The 13,455-nt window shown below is 35.7% G+C and overlaps 1 protein-coding gene across 4 annotated transcripts in view; it reads left to right on the top strand.

Moving 5' to 3' along the window:
- grm5b (glutamate receptor, metabotropic 5b) overlaps window positions 1–13,455 on the top strand; it is a 65,540-nt gene that overhangs the window by 32,359 nt on the left and 19,726 nt on the right. For all 4 annotated transcript variants that reach the window (XM_058799370.1, XM_058799371.1, XM_058799369.1 and 1 more), the window contains one exon: window positions 520–769. In XM_058799370.1, the coding sequence (XP_058655353.1) occupies window positions 520–769 (250 nt within the window). The remainder of the gene's footprint in view (window positions 1–519; window positions 770–13,455) is intronic.

The following is a 13,455-nucleotide window of genomic DNA, read 5'->3' as shown; positions in this document are numbered from 1 at the left end:
AACAATGAGTCTTTGTACTTCAATGTTTAAATCAATGTGTTACTTGCCATTTCTTTGTAATTATTTATTAAATTTACTAGCATTTTTTTAAAATAAAAATTGTTACAAAGTTTTTTTTGTTGTTGTTTTTTCAGTGTTCAACACACATTATTGAATAACTTTGTGAAACACATTTTTCTTCATTAAAAGCAATTTGAAAGAACTTATATTCTGACAAAATAACCTTTTTTGCAAGCAACATGATCCTTTTATTAATATGATTCCTTTTTTATGAATTAATAATTTTATGGGTTGGTGGTTATGATTAATTATTTGTGAAATTTGAGCAGTTTCTGAGTAAAAATTGTTTCTACGCCATTGTTTCTTTAGTGTTGTGTTTTTGTTAATTTTCTTTCAATGTCAAACATATTCTGAACTGTATATTAGATTTAAACATTTGGGATATAATACTGTAACTCATGACTAGTTTCTTTAGTTAATTGAATAATCATATCAATTTCTCTCTGTTTTTTTCCCTAGGTAACTATGGTGAGAGTGGGATGGAGGCGTTTAAAGAGATGGCGGGAAAGGAAGGTATTTGTATCGCTCACTCGGATAAAATCTGGAGTAACGCCGGCGAGCAGAGCTTCGACCGTCTGCTGGTCAAACTGCGCAAGTATCTGCCCAAAGCTCGCGTGGTGGCATGTTTCTGCGAGGGCATGACCGTACGAAACATCCTGATGGCCATGAGACGAAAAAACCTCGTCGGAGAGTTCCTGCTGGTCGGCAGGTCAGTGGAGGAGTGAATGGTGAAAAAAATTGAGAAATTGAGTGTGATTTTACTTGGCCTTTGACTGGAGATTTCATTTGTAAAACCACCCCATCTACTTGAAAACCAACTAAACCTACAACCATAAAAACATGTTTGTTACTTGAAATAAAACAAACATTAGCTAATACAACATAAAATACTTTTTATAGAAATTCGTTTATTATATAATTTTATATTCCTGAGCTCCAAAATAATCCAAAAGATTTTCAGTTCATTGAGTTTTTCAGTAAGTAACCAGTGCTGGATAAGTTACTAGCTACTAATTATATCTTCAACAGTGTAATTAGATTCCTTTACAAATTACTCTCCCTAAGAAGTATTGCATTCCTACTAATAACTATACTTTCTAAATCCCATATCAACCTTGTTCAGTTGAACAGTAATGGATAAATCTTTTTAAATTCTTTTTTAACATTAATTAATAAATAATATACATTTCCATGAATTATTCTTGAACTGAGTAAAGTATTCAAATGGAAAAGGTTACAATAAAAACATACATTTTAACATTAGATGTTACATTAGATGTTAATTCACTATTGTTTTATATACAATAGTTCTACAGTCTATACACTATTTAATGCAATACATCAGAGGTAACTCTAATTAAATTACAGAAAAATTAAGCGTAAATCCCTTTCTTTGCTTTTTAAGGAAAAAAGTAATTAAAATACAGTAATTAATTACTTAGTAATACATTACACCCAACAATGAAAAACAACTTAAATTCTAGTCTATTTCTCACACGAAGTTAGAAGACTTAAAAAAGAGTGCACACATTGTATGGACCAGTGTTATTTTAGTTGTTATTAATTTTATTTATTTATTAAATTTTTTTATATTTTCCGTTTTCATTTTAATTTTTGTTATAAGTTTTAATAATTAAGTTGTGTTTTTGTCATTTTCGCTTATTATTATTATTATTATTTAAATGTCTATATACTTTTTATGAATTTTTATTCCAGTTTACTTTTTAGTACATCGAGTTAAACTAAATGAAAGTGAAAAAGGTTGCCTTGGCAACTAGCTGAAATACATTAAGTTTTTATTTTTTATTTTATTTTTTTATTTATTTATTAATATTTATTTTATTTCAAGTAATGAAAATCTTTTTATGGTTCACACACTTTCAGAATGACAAGGTGATTATTACATTTCTAGAGAAACGGTTCATTTAACAAACTCTTCTATTCTCTCTAAATACACTCAAGAATCAATGTCTGCGAGTGTGTGTGTGTGTGTGTGTGTGTGTGTGTCCCTATGTGTTTGACTTTTTCAGCATCAACTGTTCAGTCCAGATGAAAACCAACAGGGAGTTTCAATCATCATCAATATCATCTTCATAACCATCATCACCATCATCATCATTACATTATCTTCATCAACATCATCGTTGCAGGTAAAATGTCTTGGATTTCTTAAAAATAAAGTTAAAAAAGGGTTTTTTCACAAAGAACCTTTCAGTAAACAGTTCTCACACGTCTCCTCTCGTCGAGTCTGAATGTCTCTGATGGCCACTGTAATACTCTCTCACACACCATTAGTACCGCATTTACTGCTTCAGTCTCAGGTCAAATGGAGGGCTTCCTTCTGTATGAAGTGGAATCACAACAAGAGCCAACAGATGACTGCAAAACAGCACAGCATGTGTGGACAGAAATTAAAGTGATCCTTAAAACTTGTCCTTGCGCTTTCTGTGAGGAACAGACAGAAAGTCATTAAGCTCTGAAAAAATGAAAGAATTTTCTTTTTTCTTTTTTTTGTGCATCTCGTGTGTGTGTGTAACATATCATATCATAAATTATGACATATTTGTCATTTTTAGATGAACTGTCCGTTAAAAAGTCCAGTGTAATAGACCTATTTTCAATGGTGTAGTCCACACTATACTGAAAGGACGTGCATCTCTCATGGCTTTGTTTTCATTTCATAACACCCTAGAAACCACCCAGAACACATTAGTAATATCCTAACCACCCCTCAAAATACCTTAGTAACACCATAGTAACCACCCAGAACACCTTAGGACTGCCCTAGCAACCAGGTAGAACACCTTAGTGACACCCTTGCAAACTGCCAGAACACCTTAGTAACTCCCAAGCAACTAGCCAAATAGTAATTCCATAGCAACCACCCAGAACACATTAGTAACACCCTAGCAACAACCCAAAACACTTTACTAATGCCCTAGAAACCACACTGAGTACCTTAACATGACCTCGCATCCAGCCAAAACACCTTGGCAACGCAGCTTAGCAACACCCTAGCAACAACCCAAAATTCCTTATTAATGACCTACCAACCACACTGAATACCTTAGCACCACTTGCAACCAACCAGAACACCTTAGTAATGCCTAATCAACTGGCCAGAACACCTTAGTAACACCTTAGCAACACCCTTGCAACCATCTAGGACAAATTAGTAACACCCTAGCAATTAGCCAGAAAAGTAACGCCATAGCAGCTACCCAGAACACCTTATTAATGCCCTCGCAGCCACACAGAACACCTTACCACCACTCCAGCATCCAGCCAGTACACCTTAGTAACACATTAGCAACCATCTACAACACCAACAAATCTATGAAAGATATATATATATATGTCGTCATCTTTTATTATGGTCAGTATCTTTCTCAGATTTCTTGCACCTTGTCAAATCCTAGTTCTTCCGCATGAATTATGGCATTGGGAACTCATAAACATGACTTTGTTTCCCGGCGGACTGATTTCCCGACTCCCGGAAATTGCGTGAAACCAGACAACCAGATTAGAGCTTGTCGCTGGAGAAGCTCTTGCCATGTTTGTGTGAAGAACATATCGGTCCAGCTATTGGGTCAGACAGTCCAGAAAAACGTGAGCAAACTGAGCAAACTTCATGATCATTAAGAGTCCTGACGGTGTTTATGATGCGTTTCCTGTCTGCCTCCCTCTCAGGCAGGATGGGATGTTTGCGCGGTGGTCTGTGTTCCATGCGGAGGAGCTGTCAAGTCTTCTTCATCCTCCTCTTCCTCCCGGCAGAGCCGAGAGTGTGAGAGGAATATTTAACAGATGAGAGAGAGGGAAAGCAGAGAATTCTAGGCCATAGCGAGGGAATGACAGAGCATGCATCGGAGATGTGTTTGCACTAATGTGTTTGTTCAAATCAGTCAGAGAAAAGAAAAACAGATTTATAATTGGATGATTTTTCATCAAATGACATTAATCACATCAATTACATACAATGAATTGCATGTATAAATATTTGCTGAGAAAAGTCTCAAATGAAGATCATTTTAAAGATGTTCAAGCAAGAATTGTTAGTCTGTGTCTATATATCTGTTTATATATCTCAGATATATATATATCTTAGATGTTAAGTAAATCCATTACTATGGAATCCGACATGCGTGCATTTGTTTATTGTCTTGTTTTTTTTATTTATTCCTTATAATCACTCTAAATGAACTAAATTAACATGTTCAATTGGCATCCCAACTTTTAATTTGTAATGCGGTTGAATCTACTTAAAGGTAGAGTTAAAAATGAAAAGTGTGTGTGCATGTGTGTAAATTCCCCTCTGCTAGACTACTGATCTAAGGCCAGAGATGAAACACAGAGGATCAAAGCGTCTCAGAGCTCAAGGTCTGTCGTTTCTAGAGTGCGCGCACACACACACACACACACACACACACACACACAAACAACAGAACAAAACATCTGCTCAAGAATGCACATGCACTCATATACATAGCCACATTATTTTTGGGATGTTAAAATACTTTCTCACATAGTGCACGATAAATCGGACGAAAAATTCAGACTGACATTACAGGAAGGTCCCGAGCCATATCTAGACACCAGAACATCACAGAGACTGGTTTAGTGAGATACTACCTAGCAACCATTGCACCTTAGTAATGCCCTAGCAACCACCCAGAACACCTTATTAACACCTAGACATCAGAACATCACAGAGAATTGAGGGAGATTTTGTCACCTAGGAATCACCTAGGAACCACCCAGAACACCTTAGCAATGCCCTAGCAACCACTCAGAACACCCTAGTAATGCCATAGCAACCATCCAGAACACCTTTTTATTTACTGCTGTGAATCTGCTCTGAATCAGTCTACATTGTATGAAGGGCTATATAGTCAGATGTCATTTGACTTGACATAATATCCTAGCAACTTTCCAGAACACCTTAGCAAAGCCCTAGCAACCAACTAGAAGGCCATCTTGATTATTACTATGAAGCAGCTTTGAATCAATATGTACTGAAAAAGTGCTATATGCTTAAAAATCATTGGACTTGACTTAGCAATGCCCTAGCAACCACCCAGACCACCTTTGTAACGCATAGCAACCACAGCAACGCCTTAGAAACCACCCAGAACTCTTTAGTAACGGCCTTGAAATTGCCTAGAACACTAACACATTCAAACAACCATAGCAATGCCCTAACAACCTCCCAAAATACCTTAGCAATGTCCTGACAACCACCTATGACACCTTAGCAACGCCCTAGCAACCACTCAGAAATTTAGTAATGGCCTAGAAACTGCCCAGAACACCAACACATTCAAGCAACCGTAGCAATGCACTAACAACCACCCAAAATACCTTAGCAACATCCTAACAACCACCTACGATACCTAAGCAACGCCCTAGCAACCACTCAGAACACCTTAGCATTGTGGAGACACTTATTCTTTCCTGTGAAAAATATAGTCGATTGTATTATTTTGTCTAGTGCTGCTGTCGGCACAGAAAATGCACACTTTGTATTGGTTTAACAGCTGATTTCTGAGAGTTTGTCATGGGGCGTTCCTCACAGGTTTGGCACAGCCAGTATGGTTTGGTGGATGGGGTTTGTAGGATTACAAACGTGCGACAGTAGGAATATCCCAGATCCTCTTACACTCTCGCTGCAGGATCTAGTGCACACGAGTCCGTCACAAGCAGCTTGCACATCTGCCCTGTCCTCATTCCCGCCGCGAGCGTCCTGTAGGGTTAACAGAGATGAAACTCTATGTGAGACGCCTGCGTGTCAGCGTTAATGGACCCGTCTCTCTGAACTCTCCCGACAGTGATCTCTATGGCCCGCGTGACACGCATTATCCCCGTCCTGCCCGCAGCTTTTACCCCACAGACACAGACCAAGCGATAACTGATTAATGACGCTCCAAGTGTGTGTGTTTGCCATGGTCATCAGAACTATTCTTTTCCGTTTCCCCATCCGTGCTGCACTCTGAGCTGGAGACGGAACGAAAACAGAACCAATACCCATCCACAGCTTGTTGCCATAGCAACAGAATTGTCACCCGTACCAACACCACTGCCTCCCGCCAGCCTCAGATTTAGTCAGAGAGGGATGTGAACAAGCTGAGAGAGAGTTTAAAGTCAGGCCTCTGGAATTACCATGAATATCTCGTTCTGCCTCCAGGATTCTCACTGATGGACTATACCACAAACTTTCACAGACGCAGGTACAGCTGCTCAGAGCTGCTCCACGGTTCCTAGAGTCTAGAGTAAAACTGGAAAGAAAACAAAACAAAAGAGAAACATGTCTTGTTCGCCTCTGGTTCGTGTTTAATCAGTGCTGGAGAAGTTGTTTCTCAAGCTCCTTGTAATCTAACACCACATAGCATGACCTAATAGCAATATTCTACATTATATAAAACTCCCTAATTGAGATTGAAAAACCATATTGGTACCACAGATAATATGCCCAGATAAATAATAAAGGATGGATAGATAGATAGATAGATAGATAGATAGATAGATAGATAGATCTGTATTATTTTAGTATTAATTACATAGTATTATTTTTATAAGTTTTATTGTTATTCATTGAGTTTTCATTTCATTAATTTTGTTAGGTGATTTTATCATTTTGCTCACACTTTATTTTAAAGTACAATTCTCGCCATTTACAAACCATTAACTATGACTTTTGCCTCAATAAACTCCTAATTTGCTGCTTATTAATAGTTAGTAAGGTGGATGCTAAGTTTAGGTATTGGGAAGGATTAGGGATGTAGAATATGGCCATGCAGAATATGTGCTTTATAAGTACTTACTTATAAACAGCCAATATATTAATAATAGGCATGCTAAAAAGCAACTATTTAATAGTAAGAATTGGTCCCTATACTAAAGTGTTCCTGTAATTTTGTTTATTTATTTATTCTTTCATTAATTCATTTTTATTTTTTTATTTCGTTTTAATAATTTTAGTACATTAACCTAAACATTTTATTTCAGAACAGTTCAGTTTTTAACTTTAACATTTTTTTTTTTTTAATTTCCTGTTTGTGCAAGGTTTTCATCTAAAACAATTAACAAGAAAGGTTTGTAATAGTTTTAGTTTTAGTTAACACTGATGCAAACCTAAAATTCTTTGGAGGAACATTTGTGTAGAGGGATCAGTTTTTGAACTGAATCATTTGCTGATTCATCTAAATGAATCATACTTCCTATTGCTTCAAATGAGAGAGGTTACAGTTTTACTGTTTAAAGGGGTCATGGGATGCAAAATTCACTTCACAAGTTGTTTGAACATAAATGTTTGTTGGAAGTGTGTGTACACATCCATCCTATAATGATAAAAATCCCCCCAGTGCTTTTAAAAAATCCCTTTCTCAAATCAGGCTGTTCTGAGATTCCTGTCAGAATGACGTAGTTCTGTACAGGCCCCTCCCACGATAGTTGATTGACAAGACCGTCTTACCTTAGACCCACCCTCAGTGAGCTGAGAGCTGTCCGCCTCTGGTGCAGGGGAAGACAAGATGTCTCTGATTAAGCGATTGAGGTGTTTCGTTGTTGGACGTAATAATGAATATAGCAGTCGTCATTTACTCCTGACATCTGAGCTGCTGAAGACTCAGATGATTAACGTTACTTTCGTTTTGAAGGGAATGCGCCGATCCCCGATCTGCCTAAATGCGTCTGTGTTCATGCGAATCATTCGTGATCAGCTTCATCTACAGAAGAAGTGAGTATAACAGTGTTTTATGAATCTTTGCAAATCTCCTTTCCTAATAACGTGCTAGTTAGCCAGTTTCACGGCTAAAGTAAACAGTACTGCTCATCAACCCACGGAAGAGAGGGGCGGGGTCAGCAGAGCTCATTAGCATTTAAAGCAACATGGACTAAAATGACTTGCTAAAAACAGAGCTGATTTTGACAGGGTAAAAAAAGGTGTTTTTTGGAGAAATTTTAACCAAAGTATTTTATAGACTTTTCATTAAGACCCTAAAGAATCATATCAACTTGTTGAAGATGGGCATCCGATGACCCCTTTAATAAGGTGTTTAAGTTGTTTGTCGAGAGCTTTAATGGAAGAAGAGAGAAAATGTCTGGAAGTGTTGAGTGACTGTTTGAGTGTCCGCAGTCTCAAAAGTTTCCTGACCTGCCAATCAAAGTGACAGGAACATTTCTGTGTGAGAAACCCTGTGGGTCACTTGTGTGTGTAAATGTCAGTATTTTGGTGTGTTTGTGTGTGTGTGTGTGTGTTTCTGTCCAATGATTGCCAGCACCCTCTGGTAATCTGTCTGACAAACTTAACTATGTGTATGTGTGTGTGTGTGTGTGTGTGTGTGTGTATCCATCAGTGTCATGTGAATGGGACTGTTTTTCTGTCCTGTCAGATTTCACTGTCTGTGTGTGTGTGTGTGTGTGTGTGTGTTTGTCTGCAGATGGACACAGCATGAGGTTTTGACCTCATGAATCTGATCTGCAGCAAGCCTAAAACACACACAAACACACACACACATACCACTTAGCCTGACGTTTTTCAAGACCAAAAATAAAAAGATGAACAGTAAGTGAGAGTGTAACTCAAATATATGACAAAACTAAAAGCATATTTAAAGGGACAGTTCACCCCAAAATTAAATTGTCATTTATTGTCATTCCAAACTTGTATGACTTTCTTTCTTCTGTGGAACATAATATAAGATGTTCAACTGAATGTTTACGCTGCTCTTTTTCATACAATGAAAGTAAATTAGGACTGGGACTGTCAAGCTCAAAAAAAAAAAAAAGGCTCAGAAAGCACTGGAAAAGAATTCCATACGGCTTGTGCACTTTTATTGTCTGAAGTTATAGAATAGTAGTATTGAAATTTAGTTGTTATTTGCTGAAAATCTTCCTCTCTACCATACTGTAAGCTCTTCATTTCATCTGTGCCAATTCTATTGTGGTGTGTGAGCTACATCTAATTTTTCAAAATGTGAGATGGCATTGTTTAGGAATGCACGATTAATTAAAATAAAACGAAAATCAAGGCAACATGCACTAACCGTCTTCCTATACTTTTATGAGAAGTGCTTATTAACAAAAACCACTCCCTGTACTTTTTCGTCAAAATAAATGAAGAAATTAGGACAGCCATAAATATTAGTTTTATCATTTTACAGTTGTAATGTTAAATACAATTATTATTATCTCTTTAAAAAAAAATTTCCCAGTAAAATTTCAATATTTTTTAGTAATTTATATGTTTTAATTTTGTAACATTATTTTTGTTATGGTTATAATAATAATAATAATAATAATAATAATTTAAATATTAAACAACAATAAAAAAAAATTGTTATTATTATCATTATTTTATCAGTATAGTCTAATTACAAAATTTCAGGCAAATTGTGCAGCCATATAAACAAGCTGCAAACCTGTTTTTTTTATTATCAAATATAAAATCGTAATCGCAATTTTTATCAGAAAAAAACACTTTGATTTCTGCCCCAAATCAAGTTGCCTTAGTGTTTTCTATCTCAACATTTCATGTTTGAATTGAATCCAAGCATAAACAAGGTTTGACAGCTATTATATTAGTTTTATAATACCAGTACATTAATTATATTGTATATTGAGAATGTCAATATATATATATATATAGCGAGAGAGAGAGAGAGAGAGAGAGTATTGTCTTGAGACATATAAACAATTCTTCATATGGAAATCTGAACACAAATAAAACAAAATATGGGTTTGTGATGACAATGGCAAGACAGACTTTAATTTTTCCACTTTTTGGGTGATCATTTGTTACCAGCTTGTTGCTTGGTTACTAAAATCAAAGAATCAGAAACACAATGTATTTTTGTGTTTTGTGACGAACATGAGTTTACCCGAGCTCTCGTTCTCGTCTGTACGTTCAGTGTTGTTTTAGCATGTGTGTTGTGTGAAGGACAGCTGTGGCCAGTGTTTTGACTGGCTGTAGTAATTGCGCTCTATTTTCAGCTCTCTCTGAACGCTTGACGATCGCCCATTATGGCCTGACATAAACGAATGGAAAGACCACAGAAGTCTCTCTCGTTCTCCATTTACTTTTCATCTCTTCTGACACCTTCAAAAACCCTGTTTACCACAAACTCTTTCAAACTCTTATTCTGTCCTTTAAAGTCAACATGAGCTCAAAATGGACCCTATTTATCGTCTTAATGGATATTTCTGGTCTTGTTGTGAATTATTAATTGGGGCACGTTACTAACAAGGACAAAAATTTGTTTTCAATTTTAGCCTAAAATCTTACCAGTAGTCATGGCAATCATGGCAATCGTGAATAATGATTTGTTTAAAAAATAAGCATTGGCATTGGGAAGTCAAATGGGTTGTGCATGTCGTTTCATGTTGACTTTAACCTCTCGCTTTGTCTCTATGCCGGTTTTCTCTCGTTTGGCACCCAATTAGCAGCCCACGTCACTTCATCTACAGCCATCACAGCATTTTACACATGACAGGAGAGCAGAGAGGAGATGAGAGGAGATCTGGTCACAACACAATTCATTTGGAGGTCGTAACTGTCAGAGCGGAGACAGATCTGATGGAGAAACGCTGGCACACGCTGACGCTGTCCTCCTGTGACCCGTGTGTGTGTGTGTGTGTGTGATTTCTTTAACATCCTCTGAGTTCCGTCACCTCATGCTGATCAGCACATGTTTGCTGTAAAACCTTGGCGTGTTTTCCTTGTTGTCATGGCAGCAACACTAACACTTGAATTCCAATCTTGAATCTTTAATATTCATGTACTCTGGCTTTCAAAAGTTTGGGTTGGTACATTTTTTAATGTGAAAGAAGTCTCTTCTGCTCACCAAAGCTGCATTTATTTAATCAGAAATACAGTAAAAACAGCAATATTGTGAAATATTATTACAATTTCAAATAACTGTTTTCTATTTGGCTATTTATTTTAAATGTAATTTATTTCTGTGATGCAAAGCTGAATTTTCCAGTCTTCAGTGTCACATGATCCTTCAGAAATCAGTCTAATATGCAGATTTGCTGCGCAAGAATCATTTATGATTATTAGCAATGTTGAAAACAGTTGTGCTGCCGAATATTTTTTGAAAACAGTGATTTTTAGGTATTTGATGAATAGAAAGTTCCAAAGAGCAGCATTTATTTGAAATAGAAAACCTTTGTAAGATTATACATGTCTTTACTGTCACTTTTAATCTTTTGAATGAAAGAATAAATTTCTCTGAAATAACGAAATCTTACTCACCCCAAACTTTTGAACAGTAGTGTAGATCTATAGAAAACCCCTTTGTTTTCTTGAAGCGCTGATTGGTTTAATCAGTGTTAGAGGTGTTCTTTATTGATCGGGGATTGGAGTATTGATCAGTATTGATGTGTAATGCTGGCATACTGAGAGAGAAAGGCATACGTTTCTGAGAAAGACCTAGAGGGAGACATTTAAAGCCACACAGTGTTACACCATTGACTTATTTACAGTTGCCTCTTCATATTCAGTGGAGATCAGAGAAAGTATTTTGACACTGAAAAATTGCACACCGCACCTTTACAGCAATAGTTCATCCATCAATAATAAAAGTTCTGTCATCATTTTGTTCCAAACCCAAATGACTTTCTTTGCTTCTCAAAGCTCAAATGGAGATGCAGTTGTTCGTCAGCTCATGTGTCACACTAAAGCGCTTTAGGAGAAATAAAACAGACAATAGATGTCATCCAGTAAGAGAACACTGTAAAATAAAAAACAAGTTGGAAACCCAAATACATATACACATAAAATTTTTAAATATGAAATATATTGAAATTTTAAGTAAAATATATATGAAACCTATTAGAAATTGTAACAAATTCATATATTAACATATATATTTTGCCCATACAAATTTGTATGTTCATGTATGTATATCTATCCTAAAACCATCAGTACATATTGATATTATATAAATAAATATAAAAGATAGACATGTATTAAAAAAGTTATTGCATATAAAAATACATATTTTTGTACATATGTTGTTTTAATAAAATTATGTATATATATATATATATATAAAAATATAGGCTATATATTGTTGACATATATAGTTGCTACATTTAATACCATATCAGATATCACCATCCAGATATTATTAACATGTACACATACTAATTTTACAATGGGGAATTTATATAGGCTATATTATAAATGTTTATCTTCATCTAACCATATGCATGTGAAAATTATATATTGCCTTATGGCAAAATCACTCTTGGCAATAAGAGTCATATCACATTTCTATATGAGAATAAAACAAAGATTATTGGAGCATGCTTTACAAGGAAATACTATTTATTTTTTATGTACTTAAAAATTTATTTTTTGTAAATATTTGTGAAGTTTGCTAAGGATTTCTGAATGAAAATTGTTTCTACATCATTTTTTTGTGTCTAAAGCTTTAAAATGAGTGAGAAAATTTGATGAGAGTCTGATTTTGCAGCCTTTGGCAAATCTGAGCACAGTTTGAGACTGTTTCTAGTGATCGACTAATGACTAGTGATCAGCCAATGCCGATAAATAAAATTATATATCGGATATATCGGCCTTGGCTATATGTTGGTTAACCACTAATTGTTTCTTTTCTGAAACTCTGGAGAAGCCACACATGAGATGTGGCCAAACAGAAAAACATACTGGCTGATGCAGATAAATAAAATACCGGCAGATATATCGGCTATATATCGGTAATCCAATGATTGTTTCTCTTCTGAAATGCTAGAGGATCCACACTTGAGATGTGGCAGAACAGAAAAACTTAAAATAAAATACAGTATATTAAATAAACAAATAAATATAAATTGCCAAAATAAATGAATAAAAATTGCCAAACATCGGCTGATATATTGGCCATGGCTATATATTGGTTAACCACTTATTGTTGATCTTTTGAAACTAGCAGAGCTACATGTGAGATTAGTCAGGCCTTTTTCTTCGGAGAAATATCTGAGAAGCAGGAGACTTATGTAAAATCTTAATTTGCTCATTTAATCCCACTACTCGATAAACAATCAAGATATTTAACAAGATCTCATTTGTGGTTTTTCTTTCCTGTTGAGAGTGAAGCAGACAGTGACTGTTGTAGAGTGTTTTCGGTAATAGTCTTTCTCGTGGAGCAGCGGATGAGATTTTGGGGCGCAGCTGTGTGAAAGCAAGGATAGATATGATCCTTCACAAATAAACGAGTCCAGACCGCATCCGTCTGCCTGTTCATTTCCTTTTCTGATGGCACTGATGGATATAAACACAAACCCAATAAATACAGACTCGATCTAAACACGCGGGTAAACGAGTCAATCATGTTCACAGGTTGATGATGCTTATCTGCATTTATTAATAAATGTAAGATATTTAATCCCACC

Source organism: Onychostoma macrolepis, chromosome 15 (genome assembly GCF_012432095.1).
Source record: "Onychostoma macrolepis isolate SWU-2019 chromosome 15, ASM1243209v1, whole genome shotgun sequence".
Taxonomy (NCBI): domain Eukaryota; kingdom Metazoa; phylum Chordata; class Actinopteri; order Cypriniformes; family Cyprinidae; genus Onychostoma; species Onychostoma macrolepis.
The sequence above is the reverse complement of the archived record's forward strand: the minus strand, read 5'-3'. Positions and strand labels throughout refer to the sequence as shown.